This window comes from Tyto alba, unplaced genomic scaffold, assembly GCF_018691265.1.
Source record: "Tyto alba isolate M040663 unplaced genomic scaffold, T.alba_DEE_v4.0 Super-Scaffold_1, whole genome shotgun sequence".
Lineage (NCBI taxonomy): Eukaryota > Metazoa > Chordata > Aves > Strigiformes > Tytonidae > Tyto > Tyto alba.
In genome coordinates this window covers 33221235-33245400 of record NW_024881261.1, presented here as the reverse complement: position 1 = coordinate 33245400, position 24166 = coordinate 33221235, and the positions used below count along the sequence as shown (strand labels likewise).

The 24166-nt window shown below is 41.4% G+C and overlaps 2 protein-coding genes across 6 annotated transcripts in view; one reads left to right on the top strand and one right to left on the bottom strand.

The window, feature by feature from the left end:
* FAM13C (family with sequence similarity 13 member C) overlaps positions 1-13351 on the top strand; it is a 54268-nt gene extending 40917 nt beyond the window's left edge. The window contains exons 9-14 of one of the 2 annotated variants that reach the window (XM_033004238.2): positions 1561-1772; positions 6446-6529; positions 9735-9830; positions 11052-11251; positions 12282-12383; positions 13159-13351. In XM_033004238.2, the coding sequence (XP_032860129.1) occupies positions 1561-1772; positions 6446-6529; positions 9735-9830; positions 11052-11251; positions 12282-12383; positions 13159-13282 (818 nt within the window). In that variant the 3' untranslated portion in view covers positions 13283-13351. The remainder of the gene's footprint in view (positions 1-1560; positions 1773-6445; positions 6530-9734; positions 9831-11051; positions 11252-12281; positions 12384-13158) is intronic. The other variant, XM_033004239.2, reaches the window with a different exon arrangement.
* Positions 13352-14021: 670 nt separating this feature from the next.
* The window catches only part of PHYHIPL (phytanoyl-CoA 2-hydroxylase interacting protein like), a 60111-nt gene continuing 49966 nt past the window's right edge, over positions 14022-24166 (bottom strand). For all 4 annotated transcript variants that reach the window (XM_033004241.2, XM_033004240.2, XM_033004243.2 and 1 more), the window contains exons 3-5: positions 20866-21040; positions 19773-19890; positions 14022-16256 (exon numbers count right to left, since the gene is read on the bottom strand). In XM_033004241.2, the coding sequence (XP_032860132.1) occupies positions 15722-16256; positions 19773-19890; positions 20866-21040 (828 nt within the window). In that variant the 3' untranslated portion in view covers positions 14022-15721. The remainder of the gene's footprint in view (positions 16257-19772; positions 19891-20865; positions 21041-24166) is intronic.

Here is a 24166-nt window from a genome sequence, read left to right as displayed (position 1 = left end):
TGCAAATCCATGAAGGGCAAATGAGAGGAAATGGCCAAACTATACAGTTAACTTTCCAAAAATTATCTCTCTGACTCAATCATTGCCTCAACTAGCCAGGGCGTCTAACTTTCATAGATCAGCCTCACCTTCACACCCAAAATGCCTCTATCCTGTGAACACCCTTGATTTTATTATCCTGAATAATGACACTGCTTTTAAGTGAAGTAAGATTCATGAGGCTCATGAGACAGGCGCAATGAAAATGGAAAAATACTCAAGGGCTCGTAGGACCTTCAAGTTTGTAAGGCTTGTCCATCCTTCCTAGTTCTATGGGATTACTAAAAATTCTTGGTTTTCCCTACAAACCTAGCCTGCATCCTCAGACTGTCATACCTAAAAAATTATGTTACTGCTTCTGCGTGGATTGCAATAAATTTAACACATTTGGAACCATCAGTCTCCTGCCTTGCCCAAGGTCCTTCACCAGTCAGGTATGTGCTAGGAACAAAGTCTGCTTTTACAGGAGCTCGTTCAGACCCTGATTCAATTTTCTTATTGCTCTGTGCAGCTTCCTAGAGCTCCGGGGTATTTGGCTCGGTGTCAAGCTGATACACTTGCATGCTTTATTGTGTCCAGGCAGGATGCAGAGCGGGAAACTAGGACACACTCTACCCTGTGTCTTTTGCTGGGTTGCTCAGGTGCTCTTCTGCCAAGGGAAGTGGCTGATCCTTTTTGTGAAGACCAGCTCAGCAGCCCGGCTGGGATGGCAATGCGGCCTCTGGACGGGAGGGTTAGGGTTTAAATTGCACTAGAGAGGAGCAGGATTGGTTATGCAGACCTGGGGAACGTGGCCCCAGCCGTGTGGCGGGCTCTGTAGTGCAGCTGAGCCTCCCCGGCCCCACTCAGGGATGGGCCTTCGCTCTCCCCCTCCCTTGCGCAGGAGGGCAGGCGAGCACAGCTGGGGTGGGAGTGGGGAGGGTGGCTGCCGAGACATTGCCTCTTGTCCAGGAAGGCATCTGTGAAGGAGCACATCCTTAGACAGCAATCCCCACAGAGGGTTTGGACATGTTCTTACCTGACCAGACATCACATCGACTGAGAGCGCATGGGTTAAGGAGAAGAAGTGGGAGAGAGCTCTTCTTCCGTATCCCTCCCCACAACACCCAAACCTCCCACAAATATTCTCAAGTGCTGTTTGTCCTTTTAAGCCCCTTTCCTAAGCTCACTCCCACTGAAATTCTGCACTGATTCCTACCCAGAATCCTCCCCCGCCTCTCTTTATCCCAGTGCCTCTTCAGTCCTCAACTTTGTGTCAAAGATGGACTTGGAGGAAAAAGAGAAGTACATATATGCTGTAAATTTCATTGGCTTGGACACATCCCATCCCTTGATCACTGGATTTCCCTTTAACCAAGTAAAAGCTGTTATGTGTCGAAATGAAGCAGAGTTACTTTATTACACAACTGTGGTGTGATAATTACTGCATGCAAGAAGTAGGTTTTTTTTCTTGTAGTGTCAGAGGAGACTTCTTTGTAAATATTTCTAATCTACTTACTTGCCAAATAATTTGCCTTTCAGAGCTGAAACTCAAAATGTCAGAAGAGCAAAACTGTACCTCTAGAGCACCCCAAAGAAATGATCATCGTGAAAGCACTGGGACCTCTAAAGAGGCTGGGACACAGGAGGCCACAAGCACAGAACCAGCTCCCTCAGTAGAAGAAACCATGGATAGTGTATTGAGACGATTAAAGGAGAAAAGACAACACTTTAACCTTCCTGAGACTATTAAGGTATTTAACAAGTATGGTTGTTTCTTTCAGAACTGTATCCTCTGAGGCAGATATTAATTAGTGTGTAGCTGTCTCAGGGTATGCTGGTGCATCTGCATCCCATGTCTTCTGGCACTGCCAGTGCATTTTCTCTCTAAAAAGATGGGAGCTGTGAGGTTTTGTCCACAGTGTACTGAAGATGGTGACAGCAAAAGCAATTCTATCTTGAGTCCACGTAAACTGTGTGATTTAAAATGTTCCTGAAGTTATTTGGACAATAAAGGTTCCCTCTCAGCTGAGAAATGCTGAAAGCCTCTGCCCAGTCGACAGCACTGCACTAAGGCCACGTGGATAGCACAACCACCCACACTGCTTTGCCCTTCTGATCTTGTATGTTTGCTTGTCCTGATACTGCCTCTGCACTTCCACGTTCTCAAGTGCTCTTCTAAATGTAGGAGCAGTATTCCATGAAACATGCCTGCTTGGCTGAGCAATTTATTTTTGTTTTTAAACTAGTACATATTTAAAAATTCTGCTGTACCTTCACGCTGCTGGCACATTATAGGATCTGTCTAGCGACTTTGTTCTGCAATACATGTTGCCCATAAATATATAGGCATTTTTGGCTATTTTTGCTGTCAAGTGATGCTATTCCTGATGCTTTGCAGCCAAGCAAGACAATAAATTCCATCCTCAAAGATACCTAAAAATATACATGTTGACAGTGACATTTAGACTCTGGCTGATGAACAAAAAGGGGGAGGGGGTGAGGGGGACAAGGGAGAGTGAAGAAAAACTAAATGCTAAGCTATGCAAGAACTAAGAAATGATTCTGGGTGGATTTCAGTAGCAGAAAGTATCCAGAAGAGATAATTTTTAATTTTTCGTTTTGTTTTGCTTCTATTCTTGGTTCTTAAACAACTAGTTACTGCATAAAAACTAGAACTGTGCGTAAAGATTCCGTGCTTCTGAGATCTTGAGCTCTGCATACATGACTGATTTTTTAATTGTTTCTTTTTATAAACTTCTATTTCAAAACCTGAAATGGAAAAAGTGTTTCATAACCAGAAGTCCTTTGTAAGAAAACAAAAGATGACAACAAACCCATGCTGTTCTGTATATAGTCCTAAAATCCCAATAGTGCAGACTGCATGATAATACTTTCAGTTGTTACATATTCTTTTATTATGCAAGGAGTGAGATCAGATGACACCAAAACAAATGTCAGTGAGGAAATCCTGTCAAGAAAAACACTCTTATAAGACTTAAGTTGGGTGTGGGTCTCTGTCCCACTCATTTTTCAATTAATTAGACTTCTGATTTTCCAAGAAAGAACCTCCTAAATCTGTCCAATGGCAGTGCAATCTTGAAATATTCTTACAAGAGAACTCAGTGATGTAAATTAAATGTTTGCACAAGTTAATATTTTCAATTTTTTAAAAAAAGATCTTATTTATTTTCTTCTTGTATTCTTGTTGAGAGAACTGTTAGCAAAGGTGTTTGATAATAGTTACATGAAACTGCTGTGGAACGGAGACTTGGAAAGGAATAATATGAAGTCAAACTGATCTATTTCAAAATGATATATTTTGGTAGGTCCTTAAGTATAACATTAAAAATGACTGATTTTTGATTATAAGTCATCCTGGACATTTGGGGGAGAATGAGGTTTATAGCACTGGTGATGTGAAATGAATCAAGGATGTCTGCTGGCTACAGCAAAGATCAGTCTTCATTTCAGCTATGTGTGACTTTGGTGTTACTGTAGATATTTTTTATGTGCAACATTTTATTTTGTATATAACAGTTAGAACCTCTACCAGAATCTGAGCTAGATTAAGAGTAAACTAGTAGCAGTTAAATGTTTCTTTTTTCAAGATTTAGTTCTTCTGGGCGAGGATAGCCTTGCTATAAAAGCCTGCCGAGTTCTCCCCTGAAGTTCAGCTGTGGAAAGCCCCTAAGGCCCTGCTGAAATACAGATGAGAGAACACGGGCCCTTAACAGAGGTGCAGAGGAAAATCCTGAACCACCCAGTGTGTCTAAAGAGGACAAACCACAAGATCTGAATATGAAATAGCAGAATGTGGTTTTCAGAACAAAAGACCCCTCCTGCAAAAAAGCCTGTGAGTAAAGTCATTGAATGAGAAGATGTAGAGAAAATTGGGATTGGCCTGTGAATGATTCATTGACCCAAAAAGTGGTGGCCACCTGTTAATTTTTGTGTCACTAGCGCCTTGTGCTGGGAGCTGGTGATTTATTTAACAGTTCACCTCGCTTTTAGGTACAAGGCTTCAGGAAAAAAAAAAAGATTAAAACGATAAATGTAGGACTTCAGTAGCCAAAAGTCAAGTAGACAGAATGTGAACCACACTACTCGAGAAAACACCAAATCCCCAAAACCCAACTCCCGACTTTTAAGCCACCCTGAACGTTTACTGCCCGGGGACGTGGTTGCTGCCTGGGTCGCACCGAGGAGGAGCAGCAGCCCTGTGGTGCTCAGCGGTGCTTCGCCAGCCGGCGCGGCTTTTCACAGCGGGGCTGCAGCCAGGCTGGGCCTGACCCGCAGCCGAGGTGAACCGGCACTGTTCTGTGGATGTCTCACACCGCTTGTGGGCTTCCTTTAATTTTTTTTTCTTCCTGCTTTTTGTGTTCCATGCCGCTCTGCGACAAGCCACCGCGCATCCCCACGTGGCAGCCTCGGTGGGCCCTGGGAGCCCGCACTGGGCGCCCGCGTGGACACAAAATGTTGCCTCTGGGAGTGAGGGTCCTCCACCGGCCCCAGCCCGCACTGTCGCACTGTCTGTCCTCAGAGCCTGCCTTTGCAGCCAGGAAAAACAACAGCGAGCTCAAAAAGCATATAAGCGTTCAGAGGACTAGTGAGGAAGACCACTGCATACACTATTTTGTGTGCCTTTGTCCCAGGTTATGAAAACCAAACTACTACCTTAGCTTTACGTGCAATCTCCTTTTTCTTTCTTTATTTGCAACGACTTTTGCCTTATGTTTAGTTTGAACATTCTGTCCCCCAAGACTTTTCTCAGACTGGTTCCCTTTGTGTATCTGTCCTCTCATTATTGACCCGCTTCAGTCCATCTTTTCCTTGGCAGTGAAGCAGTGTTTTTATTTAATTAACATTGAATTTTGTGCTGCTGTATTCAGCCTACAGTCCTAAGATGTCTCATACAATTCTGTATTTTGATTCCACCTCCCTTCTCAGATTTTGAAGTTATCACCCATTTCAAACTCAGCTGAACACAAGCCCATCTTGAGATTGCTAATAAAATGAGCTAATGAAATAGGCGCACATGCTAAACCCTCTTGAGATTGTTCCTCATGTGTAAAATCAATATTAATGATCACCCCCTGTTTCCTCCTAACCATTCAGCTGCTCCAGGCTTAATAGTTTTTGAAAGAATTAATCTTGTATTAATTGTAGAACTAGCAATAAATAAACAAATTAGCTACTTTATAATACTGCTGCATTCTAGTTAGCAGCTCTTCCCTTAATGTGAATGACAGATAATTTTGGAGTGATTAACTCAGACCTTTAAGGCAAAATGTGATTAGCGGTTCTGCGCTGTTTTTGTATTTGGCAGCAAACAAAAAAGCTTTTGCTCCTGCTGAAGTTAATAGCGAGTCACTCTGATATTAGAAGAGCATTAGTTCCTCAGGGCTTCATGTATTTTTGAAAAGTAGAGGCTGATTATTAAAAATACTTCTCCAAGCTGTCAATAAAGAAACCTAGTCATTGGCTTTCTGCAGAAGGACCCTGCCCCTTCCACCATTCTTCACATTAATTCACTGTGCAGGATGAGCTCTCCTCCAAACTGCCGAACGCTTGGCCCGACTTCATACAGATCTGTCGTGATCTGGCAGAGAATTTGGAAAATGGCAGTTGCTTCACCTGCTCCTTACTGTTCTGACCCAGATGAAAATATGCAAGTGTCAAGAGCAGATCTTCTTGGGAAGAAGGAGGGGAGGAGAGAAACACCCGTTAAACTGTGTGCTCCCTGCAGCAGACACCTGTAGATATACCGGTACACCACCAACCCTGACAAACCTCATTGCTGAAAAATCAGCATTCTTATTTCTGGTACCTGTGATTCACAGTGTGATTTCTGAACAGAAACAAACTGCTAGTGTCGGGCGTTCGGCCCCGAAGGGCAGGAACTGTGGCTGCGGAAGGAAGCCCACCTCTGTTCCCACTGTCACTAAAGGGCGGCTCTTTCTGCAGCCTCCCCATAGCGGTTCTGCAGATGCACGCTGTCCAGGTGCAATTTCCTGCGGGCTGATCAGATTAGTTTTCCATTTCATTTTAGAGAGCGCACCTTTTTCTAGCAGGCTCGGCATTTATCTGCCTTGGACAGACAAAGTAAACACAGGGTATTTTCCACTGGTAAAGGCCTAACCTAGAGCTTACCCTAATCAGTAGAAGTATCTCCACAGCTCTCATCAGCTTTGCGTTTGGCCTTAAGGGGGTAACATGTGCTTTGATTCATTTAAAACTTCAGTCATGTAAATTTGGACTCTGTTCTTGCTAAGCTAATGCCAAGTCCCCACTGACCTCAGTGTGGACAGAAACAGAATTCGTTATTAACATTTATCTGGGGAGAATAGATTATTAAACAGATCTGTACCTGTACCTTTGTCATGAAATCCTGACTCATAATCTTATAAATAACTTTTTTAAATAGGATATGACAAAAAAGCAAATGGCTTTGGAAAAAATCAATCTTCAGAAATGTCTACTATATTTTGAGAGTATTCATGGACAACCTGTAAGTATACCATGGAAAGATAGGTAAAATAAAAATTATTTAACTTCTCTAACAAATATTTTTGGACTCATAGATTAAATACATTTAGATGAATTTTACATGATTAATGTAATTTTAGTTATTTGAAACTAATCTTCAGGTATAAATGTTAGTGCCTGATACTGATGAATTTGGTTTACATTTAAAAAAAAAAAAAAAAAAGAGAAAAAAAGACAAATTTCTAGTGGCCCCGTATCTCTCCTCATGATTGAAAGTTGCAGGTTTTGATGATAAAGGTGGAAGATTATATATCCACAGCAGACTTGGCTCATGCAGACTGTAGCGGTGCTACAATGTATGAAAGGTTAGAACAGAGGCTGAGAAAGGTTTATAGGGCACCATCTGAGACATGGACTGCAAAAACGGCATGACCTGTCATCTGTGTTTTCCTTTATCTCACAGCAGCACTTAAAACTATTCATTAAAGTCCTTTCAAGGGGCTTCATTGCTGTATGTAGGTGCAAAACAAAAAAACTGCCACCCTTGGTGAGATGATGATTTGAGAGTTTCTCTATACACAACTGAGGAATTCCTGTTTAATGTCTGTATCTGTATTCTGATCACTGTCTCTGTTTCGGACTACTAATTGTGGCAGAGGAAAAGGGGTGTGGTATCAGCATGTGTCTAAAAATAGGCCAGCCGTTAAAATCATTGTGATCTCTACCTGATCTCTTGGCATTTTGGATAACATCATTTTTGTCCATCTTCTTTGGGCTTGGAGTGAGAGATGAGGAATGGAGAGAATATATAGGAAAGGTATGAAGAAATTATATTTCCTAAGAAGAAGAACAAAAAATAAATGGAGTTATTAGTACTATATAGAGGTAAAAGAGACCTGAAGGTTCAAAGATAGAAAATAGAATAAGAGAGTATGTTTTGTAGCACGAGGTTCAGAGAGGGTGTTTCTTCTCAAGGTTGAAGCAGCTCTGTAACCAGCTAAGCAAGAAGATGCTAACTGCATAAGGAAAGAGTTGATCGGTGATACTAAGCCGCTATGAGGGAACGCTAGGTCTCACAAACAGCTCTGACTTAAAGTCACAGAAAGCACAGAGACAGTCAAGAATTTAAAGCAGGAAAATGGAAGTTAGGCAAGATTTTACAACTTTTTTTTGTTGCTGAAAATAAACAAACAGCCTGGATGCGCTCCACACAGTTAGAGTTGCATACTTAAATAATCCTGTCTCTTAGAGAAGCAGATTTTAACCTCTGTATCTATACCCGTGTATTTTCTGGAGGGAAAGGGGTGAAGAGCCTGCATGCTTCCTGGGCAGCAAGAACAGCGGGAGAGCGAGGCCAGCGAGGCCGGGGGAGCTCCCGCCGCTTGGAACAGCCGGGGCGTGACGAGGCCGAGAAGGCAAATCAGCCACTATCCGGGCAGGGGCACGCTGGTGACATTAGCTAACAAAACAGGAGCTTCTCTGCTATCAAAGACATTTGCCAGTGTAGAAAATGGATTTTCACAATACTTGAACGTTGATTGCTGAAGCCTCAAGATTCTCTGCTTTAGGCGTTTGAACTTAGCAAGCCATGACATGCTTTGTCATTTAACAAATATCACACCATTGCATTATCAAAAGCTTGATCTGAATAGAGTGTACGAGGGTTCCAAGAAAATAATCAGGAATTGAGCCTACTATGCAGAAAATTTGGTGGTTTGTTGCGTTTGCTGTGGTTTTTGTTGTTGTTTTTTGGTGTTTGGTTTGTTTGTTTGTTTGTTTTTTTGTTTGTTTGTTTGTTTTTAAGCAAATAGCAAAATTCAGTGCTAGACAATGTCACAGGTATTGTAGAAACCTCGTTTGGGAGTACCAAAGAGGGAATCCATCAGAAAAAAATCATCAAGTTGCTGCATATTCAGAGTATTATGACTACAGCAGCCTTAAAACACAGCAGAGAGTGCTCGTGATGATGTTTGCCCTGCTGATGTATAGTATGGATGAGCAATAGCTTTATCCAGACTTACCTGAGCAAAGTCAGACAGAGGGGGCAATGACTAGGTTTAAAACAAAAAAGGTAGCTATTCTGGCTTGTTGGCATTTCCTGGCGCTCTTACGTGTTGCAATCAAGTGGGACATGAAGACTGGGGAAGAGGAGTAGCTGGGATAGGCAAGCCCTGATGTTCTGCACCGAAGCGTGCCTCTGAAACAGTCTCTACCTCCACAATCAGCCAGACAGATGCGGTGTCATCAACCTGCATTTGCCTGCTGTCACCCCCACTCCTGCTGACCAGGCATTTGTCCGTTTCTGAGCAACTCTGGACTCTTGTCCATGTCGTCAGCCAGTCTGTGGCTCTTCAAACCTGCCAAGTGTTCTCTCACCTGGGTGTGTGGCGCTGGGCTTCCACGCAGCAGCGCAGCCGCAGTGCCAAAAGACAGTGAAACTGTACCCAGTGAGCGCTGACAGGCATGTGAGCTGAGCAGCAGAGGCTGGTGGTGGACTAGTTTGCAAATGACCCTGTTTTGACATTTATTCACTGAGGAACAAGTTGTTTATCTGTTTTTGTGGGGGTTTTTTTGTTTGTTTGTTTGTTTGTTTGTTTGTTTTTCCTTTTTCTTTTCTTTGTGGGATTTGCTCTGTTTTTCCTTAACACAGTAAGTCAGTCTACTGCATGGATAGTTTCCATAAGGTTTCTTTTTTGTATTTATAAACATTTGTGGCTGGATCAGGCTCTTAACACCTGATTGAGAATAGTATTTTCCTCGTGCTCATAACAGTGCAAGAGCAAACTAAACGAACAGACGTTTAATCCCAGGGGCTGTGGGGCTGTGCACACTCGTGTGGGGCCGCTGAGTGCCGTGTCCCAGGCAGACTGCCACGGCACTGCAGCTAGCCTGCAGCCACTGTTACAGTGAAGTGAGGGAGGTATCAGGGTGACGCACAGCAGGAGCACACCTTAACTCATACAACTCTACTGGCATCTTCAGATGCGGCTCAAGGAAGTGAGGAATCCACATTGGTTATTTTCCATTAGAAAACAGATTGCCATTTTCTTATTAGAAATTGCATAGATTAAATTACAGTTCCCATGAAATATCTATGGAAGCAAAATACACATCAGCTCATATTCTACTAATACCTATCTCAGCTTTACAGGAGCAAATGAGAAGTTGGGTTTTTTTTAATTGTTTTTAATTTTTGAGGAGTATATTTTTATATTATTTCTCTTTAGGTAACTAAGCAAGAAAAGAGTCTCATGAAACCTCTTTACGACAGATACAGGATTATTAAGAAACTTCTCGCAACTCCATCTTTGATCACAACGATTGTAAGTTGGAAAGAATTCATGTTCATTGTCAAGAAAACATATTCAATGCTATGTTTGATTTGCACCTGCATGTCAGTTCGGCAGCAATAGGACTACCAATATTTGAAGAATCTGCTCACCGGTTAATACAGGGTGCTGGTATTTCAAACAGAGCAAATGCTCTGTAAAATTCAACTTCTAAGCATCCCAGAGGTTGCAGCGTACGGCAGTGTTTTCTGAGGCAATCGTTTCAAACGCCTGGTTAAGAGATCACGGGCTGGCATTAATTTTCTATTATGACTAACACACGTAACAGAGAAAGAGACTCTCTCTCCATGAAGCACTACAGTGTCACTGTAGTTACCTTCTATATTTTATTGATAAAGGTTTATCAATCATGTAGCACATAAATATCATCTGTAGTACTTTAATAACATGTCGATGTAATGTAACAGTACTGGTCTCACTGTGAGTAGAGGTAGTGGAATCTGGCTATTTGGAAGTTCATTAGCATGTCACTATCAAAAATACTAATCTTAATAGTCATTGGGGCTGGGTTGATTTTAAAAGTTATGAAATATTGCCTTGTTAGATGACAGTGGAGCTTTAGATTTCTTTGAAAAATCCCAGTGTAAATCTTTGTACACATGCACACAGATAAGTTATTTAAAAATTTAACTGAAGTTCCCTTGTGTTACTTAGGAGTTTTTATGTTTAAGCCTTAGTTTCAAAGCTCAGGTTTTCTTCTGTGGATGAAGGAGTGTGAGAGAGTGACATCACTGTTTTGGTAGTTAACAATTGTAGCTATAAAACTGTGGAATTGCTACCTCCAACTCATTACAGTCAGAATTTCTGGACATAATACAGCAGTAGATGCGACAGAAGCGGAGTACAAGTTTCAGCAAGACTATGCTGCTTACACAAATACAGAATGTTCTTTAAATCTTTGTTACTTATAAAGGTCTTTGAGTAAACAGACGTAAATTGCTGGCTGGAGATACTCAGAAGCCGGGCCGACTTCTGTCCTGTTTAGTCACGGTGGACAATACTCAGTAACTTAGTGAGCCCCACGAGAGGGCTCAGGAACAATCTCGGGTAGACCTGGGTAAAGCTTTCAATACATGTAATTATTTCAGTGAATACATCCAGGAAGGTAGATCCAAATTATTTACATTGTCATCCTATTAATTGTTAATATTGTAGTGTAAACAACTAATTCAATAGTGCTTTACTTTTTAAAAGCAGGAGGAGGAAGACTCAGATGAAGACCATTCTCAAAGCAGCCATGAGTTATCATCTGGTCCGATATCTTGCCTCCCTGTCGATGAGCACCTGTGTTACTCTCAGGCGGAGAGTGAGCCTGCATATGTTTCACCTCTGGATGAAAAGAAAGTTTTCAGGCAAACAGCCTTGTCTATGTCCAATTTACATGAGGCAACAATGTAAGTTCTGTCTTGTTTTTTGTTTTTGTTTTGTTTTTTTCCTCAAATGTTTTAAAATATTTCATGGAGACTTTGTAAATGAAACACAATCCATGCTTACTGCATGGGAATATTCTATATCAAAGAAGTGATTCAGTGTTTTTTTATGGGAGAAAAGACACAGAGGACAGTTTGTTTTGGCAGCATACCTGTGGTTTGAGCCATTTACTCAAACAACTTTGTGCCAAGTCCATGAAAAGTGAGGGAATGTAAGCAGACAGGAGAAATAAGTACATATACAGAGCGGTAGATGCAGCATAATGGCATCGTAAAGATATGTGGACCTACCTATAATTGATGCAGAATTTTTAGATATCTAATTACGTATGTTCTTGCAAAGCAGTCACAAAAGAAAGCACAGTTTAGCCAAGCAGGGTAGTCTCCTCCTCTGAGTGTGGGGGTGTGTGTGTGCACGTGTGTGTGTCCCAGGACTGAGTGAGTGATGTAAAACTGCCAGAGACATGAGGCAGATGAGCAGCCCCGGGGAGCTGAGTGAAGGAGCACGCAGTACATGGTCACGTGGGGGGTCACCGAATGTTTGTACGCTCAAGTTCTTCCTTGCGTAAGAATAGTTAGTAGTCTTTGGGCGCCTGCAAAACTTGCCACCACCCTCCGTTATAAAACCAGAATAAAGCCCTCTTCCTGATTTGTCGTTAAGAATTTCAGGGTGCATGAGACAACAAAGCTCAAGATGCACATGGAGCTGTTATCACAGCCCTGAAACCTGTTGAGGAATATGCCTTCCAGGAACAATGTGTTCCCATAGCTTATGGGATGGTATCTTTTTCTTCTGTTTTGAGTGGGCGCTTTTAGATGCATAAATGAAGTTGACTAGGCTCTACCAAAACTGAGAGTAAATAAAAATGTCTTGATTTTCTATGTTACTCGATGATGTACACAATAATTTGGTCACAAATGCTGTGAAGATACTTCTGTGCATTTTGTTATCATGGAAAAAAAATACCAGCTGCATATTATCTCTGTTTCACAGGCCCGTTCTGCTTGAACATCTCAGAGAAACAAGAGCAGATAAGAAAAGGCTCCGTAAAGCTCTGAGAGAGTTTGAGGAACAATTCTACAAACAGACGGGAAGGTAAATAACTGGCTCACCAAAAGCCCTCTGCTTCTCCCCTTTGGGGCCCTATGCAGGCGTGTTTGCTTCTGCTAGGGTGGGTACTCCTGGGCGAGGGGGCCGAAGCAGCTGCAGCTAGGGCCTGGAAGATACCATGGGGGTGTCTGGTGCCCGTGGAGACGTCCATCTCCCTGCTTAGTACCTCGGGGATGGAGTGGATCTGCGGAGCTTCCAGGACATGCCTGAGATGGGTATAAACCCCTCCCCAGCACAGCTGAGGGGAGGATGCTAAAGGGTCTGTCTGAGGATGTCGAGCTGCAGGGATTATACTTGGCAGTTGGGCCACTTTTAGACAGATTTAAAAGCAGAAGCCACTGTTCCTTCACCCGCAGATGAATACTGCCTACTTTTCACTCTTTGTTTATCCTCCTCCCTTCTTTTAGCAAATGTGTTTGCTGAAAACCATGGAGGAAACGGGCATGTAGTATTCTGTTAACAGTTTTCAAAGCACTATGTAATAACTTCTCTGCATATTTGAGAATGAGGTAGTTATGCTTGCATAGCTGACAAGAAAGGAAATCACCTGATAGATGAAAATTCAGTCATTTAAATACAATTATTTCATTTCTGTCCATTAGAGCTTTTTTGGTCCTGGCAAATTATCTTTAGTCATCTACAGTTGGGAAAAAAAAATAATAATCTAACCCAATCCTCGTTAGTTGTTACAGAATTAATTTTAAAGACTGTTTCTCCTCTTAGTCATAAAAGTGATGGCAGTTTCATTTGCTTTTTGTAGGAGTCCTCAAAAAGAAGATCGGGTGCCAATGGCTGAGGAATACTCTGAATACAAGCACACTAAAGCCAAAATCAGGCTCTTGGAGGTTCTCATCAGTAAGCATGATGTTTCCAAAACGATTTGAAGCAAATGCAATGCCGTGATATTGTTCTCTAGCAAAAAAAAAAAAAAAAAAAAAACAACCCAAGAAAACAAGTAATGAAAAAGGAAGTAGTATTACAGGTCTTGGTCTGCTGCATAATTATTCAACACACTGAGATGTTTGATGCACTTTACCAATTATACTAGCTGGGATGAGAGAGGACAGCAATATGCAAGAATATTAAGCATGGGTGAGTGGACTATAGTATATATTTTTTCCTTCTGAAAAAGCCTTGAAGTGCACTGTGAGAATGTTAGAGATTAAAAGAACACTGAAGTATTGTAGATCCTTAGTTTGACCTGCTCTTAGTTTTAAAAAGTGTGAGGAAATGGCATCCAGGTTTTTAGTACATCTTAGTACATGATAACATACCACACATTTCTTTCCAGAATTAACATGCACTACAATTGACTATTAAGGTCAGTTCTCAATGTGCTGATTCACTAGATTAAAAAACAAAACAAAACAAAACAAAACAAAAAACAAAAAGAAACGAGCTTAAAACAAATGATGTAAAAAGTCATGACCGTACTCTAACTATCTTTCAAGACAGAGTTGCCATTCAATTCCAGTAGCTTCAAAGAAAGGTGCATAGAAAGAATCAGTGCCAGGATTTGGTCTAAATTTCTGGGAATAGAGCAAAGTGATGCTGCCTATGCAAAAAAAAAAAAAAAAAAAAAAAAAAGGAAGCTGGAACATGACTGCCAAATGGAACTATTGTGGGGTTTTTTTGTTTTATTTTTTTTTTAGAAATAAGAGAAAGTGTTTGCTAAAACAGGATAGATACAGTTTACTGTATACTGGCTGCTGTCCTTTTCACTAGGGTTCACAGGACCTGGCTCATGGTACTTAAAAAAATCAGTAAATAGATCAACTATGTGCTAATTTTAATTTCTGTATTAAACTTTGCACTTTATTTTGCCTGACACTATAACATTTGCTTTCCTAAGTACCAAAGCTCGTTTAGACGCATGCACCTTGTAAAATGTCAAAGTATTTCTTGTGTTATAAATTTCCACATATATATATTAAAACAAGACTAGATTATTGCATTATGCTAAGATATTTTGGATAGATAAAGTACGTGGTATATAATTGAGTGTCACAGTTATCTGATGAGGAACGCTAGACTTCTTGTTTACTGAAAATAAGAATATAAAGAAGTTATTTTTCCATTGGAATTATGCATCTTTCTTAAATTGCAGAGCACCACACTTTGTAATATTAAGGAGATTTTTTTCACTATTTGTGATAGACCATTTGTGTGAAAAGTGAACTGTTAACAGACGGTTTATCAGTAGGTTTTGTACTAGAGGTGAAAAGCAGGGATTCTGGGAAATACTTAGCCCAGACATAAAGGAAGGAAGAATTTTTTAAAAAAGGGGACTTGAATAAGTTGGATCATGTTTAGTGTTTTACTTTAACTGTCATTTTGTATTGACCACATAGTATAAGCAACCTGTTTTCTATCTTGGTAATAAGATTTTCATTTTATAAAGCCTATTATGTACCAACCATGTTTGTATTTATATTGTATGTAATGGCTCGGCATGATTTTGAAGACGTACACATTTTCAAGTAGTTTGGAGGAAAGAGTATGAACACTAAAAAAGGAATTTTTTTTATTTCTCAGAGGATTGTTGTTTCAGTGTACTGACTTAATACTTTATAACTTAACTTTTATGAATCAGAAATGGTTTCCTTCGTAAATCTGTTTTAATTAAAGTAATCTAGAGCAACAGGAACAGATACAGAGCTATTTGATGTTTACAAACTACATCTTTGATAAGGGAAAATGATTTCATGACGTATGTATACAATTGATATTAAAATGTAATCTATATATTCTATATGATTGTATAATATTTTATACAACAGTACAAATAAAATATTTTTCTATTATATTTATTATGTCAAGACACAGTTTCTGTTTTCAGTTAGCTAATATAAATAACATAAATAACACTGTCAAACAACACGTTGGAAGTGCTGACGTTTCTAGGCTCTGAAATTTAAATCATGCTGCAATTACAACCTTTCATGCTGTTTGGAGTTATCCCAGTATTTGTTCAGTAGTTAAAATGAATGCGTATATTTAAACACCATTTATAAGCCGTTATTTTTATTTTGCTAAAGCAGTTTATATAGGATTTTGTTATGTTTGGCAAAAAACAGAAAACAATTTTTGCAGCATCTAGGTATAAATGGTTGCCAGAAAGAAATCCAGGACTTCTAATCATTTAAAGCATCGGGGGAACAGAAGGGAAAGGGGGAGAGAAGAAGTACTAAAAACGCTACTGGAGATTTTGAAGACTCGTGTTTGCTTTTGGTGACAGCGGCATGTGCATGCTTCTGACAAAAACGTCTGACTATGGAAATGGGCAACAGAGGTTTGAAGGCTCCTAAGTAACGAGGGAAGTTTTAACGTCCAACACTGATATTGCAGGTCTTGCAGCTGGGATCTTTCTTTGCGTTTGCAGTAGACAAGCTCATTAGTTGGTGACCAGTAATTTCCGCGACTGTGCCGAGGGAGAGATCCACAGGATCAGTGTAAATTACTTCCAAAATAACATCCTGGGCATGATGGTAAACCATGACACCATCTTCTTCGTCGCAGGTCAGAAATTTATTATCTTTTATATTTAGTTGAGGAAGACGCTGCTTACAGAATTCGTCTCCTGGGGATCCAACAGGGGCGATGACGAGAATGACGTAGTGGTAGGCTGTGTACATGCAGTAGAAGTCTCCAAAGTACAAGTTAGTGTTTGGGTTGAAGAGTTTTTCAGCTGCAATCTCAAACCTGTATCTTCCATAAGGTGAATCTTGTGGTGGCTTCCCAGTGTTAAACTCGGTGTTGCAGCTGAAGAAGATGCCTTCCAGCTTCCCGCTGATCGGAGAGCCGTGGCTGCCGCTGTTATCCTTAACAGAGGGCTGCATAGCATTCCCGTGATGCTCTCTACAAACGAATGACTGGCATTGTTTATTTTGGAACACATGTTAAAGAAAAAGTGGGAAGCTAGGAGGTCATGCTGTTTGGTAACAGTACTGGAGGGACAACAAAGGAAAACCGTTCAACTGAAAACTGTGGTTCGCGTCATGATCTTAGGACCGAGAAAATCGAGTGATGCCAGGCTGAGAAAGAGCTGGAAAAACTCCTGCTCAAGGGAAAAATCTGCTTCTCCAGTCTGGCTTCTCTGTCAGCTGTGAGCTGTGTGGGAATTATATGCAGGCAAAGAATAGCACAAACAAAAGAGCCCCCAAACCACCAATATCTTTAATTAGCTGATTTGTTCAGCTTTCCACTACAATTCTAACAATAGACACATTTTAGTTTAATCACATGATGAAAATTGCAAGTCAGTCTCAATATGCTGAATATACTGTTTGTTAACGTGTATTTCTAGCATAAGCAGTATATATTTCACGTAGAAAACTAGCAGTGAAAGTTACTTCTGAACAATGTTTTTCAGAGAGCTTATAGGAAGGAATGTGCTGTCTGCCATAGGTTTTTTTTTCCCCCCAAATTATAATTTTGGGTCTAATTTGTCTACTGCTGACTTCAGTCAGAGCTGAGCTGGGCACAGAGCATTAGGCAATTCAGTTGGTATCCAGCTTCTGCAGTCACTAGTCCGAGGGAGAAAAAATGTACAAGGCTAACTTTTTTTTTTTTTTTTTTGCAAGCTGAGATCAATTTGGTTCCAGTGAAAAGAAACATTCAATGTACCAAGTGAATTTTTAAAACCCTAAATCCCAAATTGCACTCAGCAGCTTTAGGCTGCTAAATTTAGGAGAACAGTCAATACCACCCCATCTAATCCTCCTTAGCACCTGGGATTTTACATATAGCAGGCCCTTCCCCAGAACTCATGTCCCACAGCTCTCTGGAAGTGCTGTGGTGACAGCTTTGGTGCACTCTGCGCCTGCAACCATGTGATACCAAAAAGGGAAACATTCCCTTTTTTAAGTCAGTCCTGCAAAACACAAGATTTACTAGGCACCCTTAAACGATGCCTTCAGACACAGATTAAAAGCGCATGAGGCTGTGGGGCTGAAGAGTCTTACCTCCCCCTCTTGCTTTACTTTTTACTCTTTTCTCGTTTTTTCCTTCTTTCCTTCTTTTTTTTTTTTTTTTTTTTTTTTTTTTTTTTTGAGGAGAGGGGAAACTAGCCAAGAAAGACTGTTCTCTCTCTGCTTTTAACTTGCAACAGCTCCAGGTAAAATGGTGCTGAGTGAGAGAGGGTTTTAGTTGGTTAAAGCAGGAGGTAGCAGTTGAAGCAACCAAATTCAGTGTATAAATACAAAACAGCTCTAAATCAACTCAGTAATGTCTCCAACTATGATTTTTGTTTTCATTATTTCTGATCGCCTCAGCAGCATATCCTAATTTCACTCTAAGATACATTTCAAAAGTTTTCTGGGCCACTCAAATACTACATAGTTATTGTCTCAAGCCATTGAGTGGGATGGGGAGGTACAATTAGTATTTTATGACTGAAGCGATTATTAGGGAGAAAAAAAAATCAGCTTGACTAACCACCGACTGCAACCTGAGAAGCCAGGCTTCTGGCAGTTCCATTGCTGTGGCAAGATAGTGACATCCAGTGGCCAATTAGGCTAATTATAGGTCAACTCTTCCTGGGGAGCTGAGCTGCTTCACGGCGCTCCCAGCCGAGGTAAGCAGCAGAGTGCCATGAGCACTGCTTACAAGCTCACACTTCAAACCCTGCATTGAGGGGTTCCTGCTCTGGCACCGTGACAGCTGCATGTTTGCCAGTGCTAGCAGAGCTCTGTGCTTTTCCAAGCTTGTTCACTAGTTATGACACCACAGAGGCCATTGGCAGCATGGTATGACAAGGAATTCTGCCTAAAAGGAAGCATTTGGTTAGGGTTTGTAACGTAATACTCAGAAGGGTGTAGTGTGGCAAGACAAGCCCTTGTGACCATATTAGTACATTTCTGATCAGAAAAGGCGACCATCAGACAGTTACAGGTAGTGTAGCTTCATACTGACCTAGGAAAACACAGCTTTTTGTCTCTAACTCACTAACAGACAGGAAAACAAACTTGTCTCTATTTGTATCAAACCAAGAAAGAACATAAGAGGAGGGGAGGGGAAAAGGTACAGTGCAATCAATTAGAGTCTCATTTGGCAGAACAAGGCCAAAACCACAGCTATGAAATGCACCTCAGTGGGAATTGGCAAAGCTCTGTGAACACAAAGGCAGGTGCACTATGATTATATAGCTGGAAACAAAGCTCTGTGAGAACCAGAACCACCACAGGCACTTCACTTCTGTGGTACCTAGTCCAAGATGGCAACAGAGATTTACGAGGTCCTCAAAATGCCTCAACAACTGCAACTCATTCTCTACCTCCATTGAGTTTTGCAGCTTGCTCACTATGTGCAATAAAATAATTCTCCCAAAGGACAGAGAGGAAAGAGCAAACCCCATGCTCTGGAATATACAAGACACTCCTGGAATGAGGCAGATACTCATGACTACAAAGGGGGAACAGTTCCAAGGGTGGTGGAGTCTGCTCTTTGGAGTCGGAGCCTCTTGAGTATTTTTTTTCCTCATCAGTTTTAAAAAACTTTCAGTTCTAGACAGGTACTCGTGTGACATCCACCTAAAACTGGAATTATGTGGTACAGCAGCAGCCCTATCTCAGTGCACACTAAAGCAGCACAGCCTGTGCCCCCACCCTTCTGACAGTGCTGAGACAGATGCCGACACACCGCTTACCTCTCAGCCGTGTTCTTCTAACAGGGGAAGGTTATCTCTGCATGGTAGCTGCTCCTGCTCAGTCAGAACATGAGCTTTCACTCCTTCTACTGAAGAATCGTCTTCTATTGTAACAACGTTTCAGGTTGCGTGTGCAAAGGCACACAGGGTCTCCCACAGGAATAAGGAACCTACCTCCAGCTATCCCATTTCTTCACTCCAGCTGAAGCACAGTGTTGTAAAATTGTCTAAACATCATCCCCTCTCTCTCCTCACATGATCTGTAAATTAACATTTGGATTGCAGAGCCCCAATTACTACTATCCCTACTATGGGATGATTGCACGTGGAGAGCAAATACTTGAGATGGAACTCTTATATGCAGGTAAACGCCTATGCCCACAGCTGTGCACTCCTACTATTAGACATCTCACTCTGAGCTTCTCAGTACAATAGAAATATTTGGCTACTAAACACTCCATTATGACAACAGACACTTTGCAATCAGGCTGGAGACCCTGTCAGTACTTCAGTTTCTCCTTCAAAATGTAAACTTTTACTGCCTAATGGAAGTGATGAGTTAAGCAAGGTGAAAGAAATTAGTTATATTTTATTTTTTCCCTTCTTCTGAACTGGCAAAAAACCCCATACAGTCATTCTGCTCTAGCTCTCTCACAGATGCCTCCATTTACTTATTTTCATTGCTCCCTTAATTTGCCAAACAATTTTGCATATGTTTACTTTCTTACCTGCTATAATCGAAGTATTCTTTGTGCTGATTCCGATAAAAAACAGACAGTTTAAGCATACGGCCTGCAATCACTTCAGCTTTTTCCAATAGCTGTGTTAGGTGAACTTTTGAATAATCTGGAAAGAAAAGACAATCTGCTAGTATGAGGGGCAGGAAAAAACACAATACTCTCCAAAAGCTACCCAGCTGTGCAGACTTAAAATTGGGAACAGAGACTCAGTAACATACCTCACACCACACAGCAACTAGACAGAACTATATAGCCCAGCACCAGCTTCTAACAGTGCCAACAGACAAATGGCAGGAACATGCATGTTTGATTCTCCCCACTCCTTTCCCCACAAATCCTCTGCAAGCTTACAACAACTTTCAGCTCAGGTTTTCCTGTGTTAGAGCTGGTTCCCCTTGTATTCGGGACTGCAGAGGAGCAGAGAACTGCCCTTGCTGGCTTCCGCCATTTCATAAACTCTCTGCTACAACGTATGTGGTTCAATCCACGTAACTGAAAAAGCTTGCTCAGGACCCAGCCTAAATGGCATTTCACCCAACATGGGATTCACAGAGGGCTCGCTTCAGCACTCAGCTTTCACACAGGCAAGCACACTGGCACTAGGTGATGAACACCCAAAGGAAGAGACTTACAAATCACGGACAGGCTCAACTGCCCCTCGAGACAGGGGGGTGGTGGTGCTCAGGCTTCGCAGCGTGCAGAGAAGGGAGAGCAGCAGAATGTCTTAAGCAAGCTGCCACTCTGCCTTTTCTCTACAGGTGCTAGTAGCCAGCAACAGGCGCGCAAGTGGCCCTGCTCCACCTCGGCTCTCCAGTTTCCTAGCCTGGGACAAGCAGTGGTGCCCTGGGAACAGCACTTTGGGGCAGCTAAATATTGCTGAACAAAGGGGCAGTCCGGCTGCCTCTCATTAACGTGCCAAACCTGAGCACATACAAAGCCTAAAGATAGGATTCCAGTTTCCAGGTGTGACTATTGTAACGCTACCAGCCTAGCTGGCACTGGTAGATGGCTACTCCACTCAGGCAGCACTGATTGCATTAATCGCACACATCCTGTGTGCGTGTTTCCTCAGCTGCATTACCTGCTGTGCAAAACTCGATGATTTCACTCCACTCAGAAACAACATAATCACCATCAACTTGCTTTGACGCTGTCTGCACTGCTACTGTGTATTCTGTTCTTGGGCTCAAGAACCAGTGCCCGCGGACTGTCATAGGCAAAGGAACAGCTTTGGCCACCAATTTAGTGGGTACATCCTGATGGAAACAAAAAGACACAACACCACACAACTCAGCAGTGCAACCAAACCAATCCGGCACCCCTTTCTTCATTGTTTTTGCAATGTAATCCCCAGCCCCTGGCTCTTCTGTGTAAGCTTTAGTTACTTCTCAGAGCCCATCGGCGCAGCAAAGTTAACAGGGTGGCCGAGGACAATGGTGTAAGCTTTGCTTTAAGAGCTACGGTGATAACTTGCATGTATGAGTTTATTATTGGTTACAAGTGCCTATAGACCGATACTATTATATGTAGTCCAAATATATAATTCAGACTAGGGACATTTGTGCCTAAGTAAGTACGCAAACAGAGAAAGACATGTTACTGAATACAAGGTTGTCTTAATAGCTTCTTGTGTTCTCATGGCCGTTGTTTTCTGTCAGTCAGCGTAACCAAACAAAATTCCTCCTGCCATCAATCAGTCCACCTACATTGCTGTTGATAACCTTCCAAGCCAAACTTCAACAGAGAAAATTAAATATGTTGCAGAGTAACTTTGTGTGCTTTACATGTATCAAAATGCCCTTATGTACAGGAAGAGCCAGAAGGCAAACATACAGTCAGATTGCCTGTGCCTGTCTTGCTTCCTACCCCACTACCATTTCAGACACTCCGTTTTGCTCTCCCAGTGTATCGCACCACAGTGAAACAAAGAGTAGCTGCTGCTTGTTCTTGAAATACCCAATTTCTACAGTACCAAGGACCACCGTGGGGAAGAAAAAATTGAAGAACTAGATAGTTTATGCTAGAATGGAGGGTGAAAGGCCTTGTGGTGGAGTTGAATGATTCTCTGCATGGTGTACCCAAGGAGCTGTGATAGAGTGAGAGAGGTATTTATTCTTGAATATTTATCAGTAATCACAGAATAGTAAGATGGCTGTCATGTGAAAAGTAGACATTTTAGATAACATCCATAGCTGCCTACCTATTAATACTAGTACATAGTCAGCCACCTATAAATACTAGCACAGTAGTCCCTTAAGGAAAAAAGAAATAGAAAACAGAAATTTTCTGTTCAAGATCTGTAGCAAGACCTAAAGATTTTTTTTTTTCCTTGTCATCTAATATGGAAAAATACGTTTATCGTTTTTCTGTCAGCAAAAAATATTCCTCAGTTTCTGTATTGAGAAACTGTAAAATTAGCAACTTGTGGTATTACAAGAACTGAAATGTGATTGACTGATAATCAAGGGTAAGATTTTGTTGTCATGATTTCTTTTTTCCTAATTCTCATTGAAATCAAATAACAGCTGGGAGAAAACCTTCTCTGTAAAAGATTCAGTTGTGCACTCTAAAATAAATAATATATAAAAGTGTTGTGGTTTAAGCCCAGCCAGCAGCTAAGCACCATGCAGCCGCTTCCTCACTCCTCCCTGCTCCCAGTGGGACGGGAAGGAGAATCCAAAAAAAAAAGTAAAACTTGTGGGTTGAGATAAGAACGGTTTAATAACTAAAATATTATAACAATAATAATAAAATATACTAATCACAATAATTGTGAAACACAATCACAGTAATTGTGAATATATTAATCACAGTAATTGTGAAAAGGAATATAACAAAAAAAAAAAAAGTGAGAAATAAACCCAAGAAAGGACAAGTGATGCACAGTGCAATTGCTCACCACCTGCAGATCCATGCCTGAGCAGCGATCTGCACCCCCTGACCAACTCCCCCTGGTTTATATACTGAGCATGATCTCCTACGGTATGGAATACCCCTTTTGTTCGTTTGGGTCAGCTATCCTGGCCATGCTCCCTCCCGACTTCTTGTGCACCTGCTCACTGGCAGAGCATGGGAAACTGAAAAATCCTTAACTTAGGGTAAGCTCTGCTCAGCAACAACTAAAACATCAGCATGTTATCAACATTATTCTCACACTAAGTCCAAAACACAGCACTGCACCAGCTACTCGGAAGAAAATTAACTCTATCCCAGCTGAAACCCAGACAAAAAGATAAAGAAATATTACAAGGAAAAATAAAAGAAACCCCGAAAGACGTTTAAAACTACCACCCTAGATCTACATTGCAAAGGCATCCCACTGGACTGCATTTGCTACTGCTAATGCAGTCAGCAGCTGCGACAGTTCCAATCGTTAGTCTTCCTGTCATCTTTTCTTTGGCTATAGTAAAAACCACCTCCGCCTGGGTCAGGTCTCTGTGCCGACTACCCAGTGGTGGTTTTTGCCCCCATTAATTTTGTCAGTTTTCATTTAACATTAAAAGCTTCATTGCCTCCGTGTGTCAAACCTTCCAGCTGTGTAGCAGGAAAGTCTTCTAACTACCAAAAAAAGGGCAGACTACCTAAAACCATATTACATAGAAGGTTTTATCTCTTGCACAGCTGGGGAGGAGGGGCAGATATGATTTTTTCATGACACTAAGCAAGCACATTTTTTGGGGGTTTTTAAAGGTCACACTACTGACTTTCACATATACCTTCACACTGAAATTTCTCTGGGGATTCTCCATTTCTCCCTTCCATCTCTTTTTAGCTCCGCTCTCACTCCTGGCTGAGCCCCCAAAGCAGTGAGTGCAAAGGAGGTTCTACGCCAGCTCAAGGACAGCCAAGACAATCAGCATGGCAGATGGCTGCTCCACCAGCAGCACCCACCAGACAACTCTAAAAATACCTAGACGCCAATAATTTCCAAGAACAACATGGAAGCACTGAATAGCTAAGAAGCAAAGTACACAAGTCACACTACCTCTCTCCTTTTTGGGAAAAGATGCCTGCTTTGCAGTCCCTTTTCAATGCCAAAGAAGCAGCTTTCAATTTTCAGCTTTCTCCCGTTTCATCTTATCTTTCCCGTGGCCAGGTATTCTCGTAAGGACACATTGTGGGAACTCAGCACACTCCGGTTCTAGTCCTAGTTTTGCTAAATAGCTGAGCCTCATTTCCTATTACATGGGAATAATCATGCTTCCATATCTTAAAAATGAGGGGAGGTATGCAAATTGCATTGAAAAAAAGACAAAGTCTTATTAGAATTCTAGTCATTACATACTACTACCAATACAAACCTCCCCTCCTTCACAGATATGATGACAATAGTCATAAATAATAAAACTACATGCACTCTAAATATGCTGAATATACTTTAC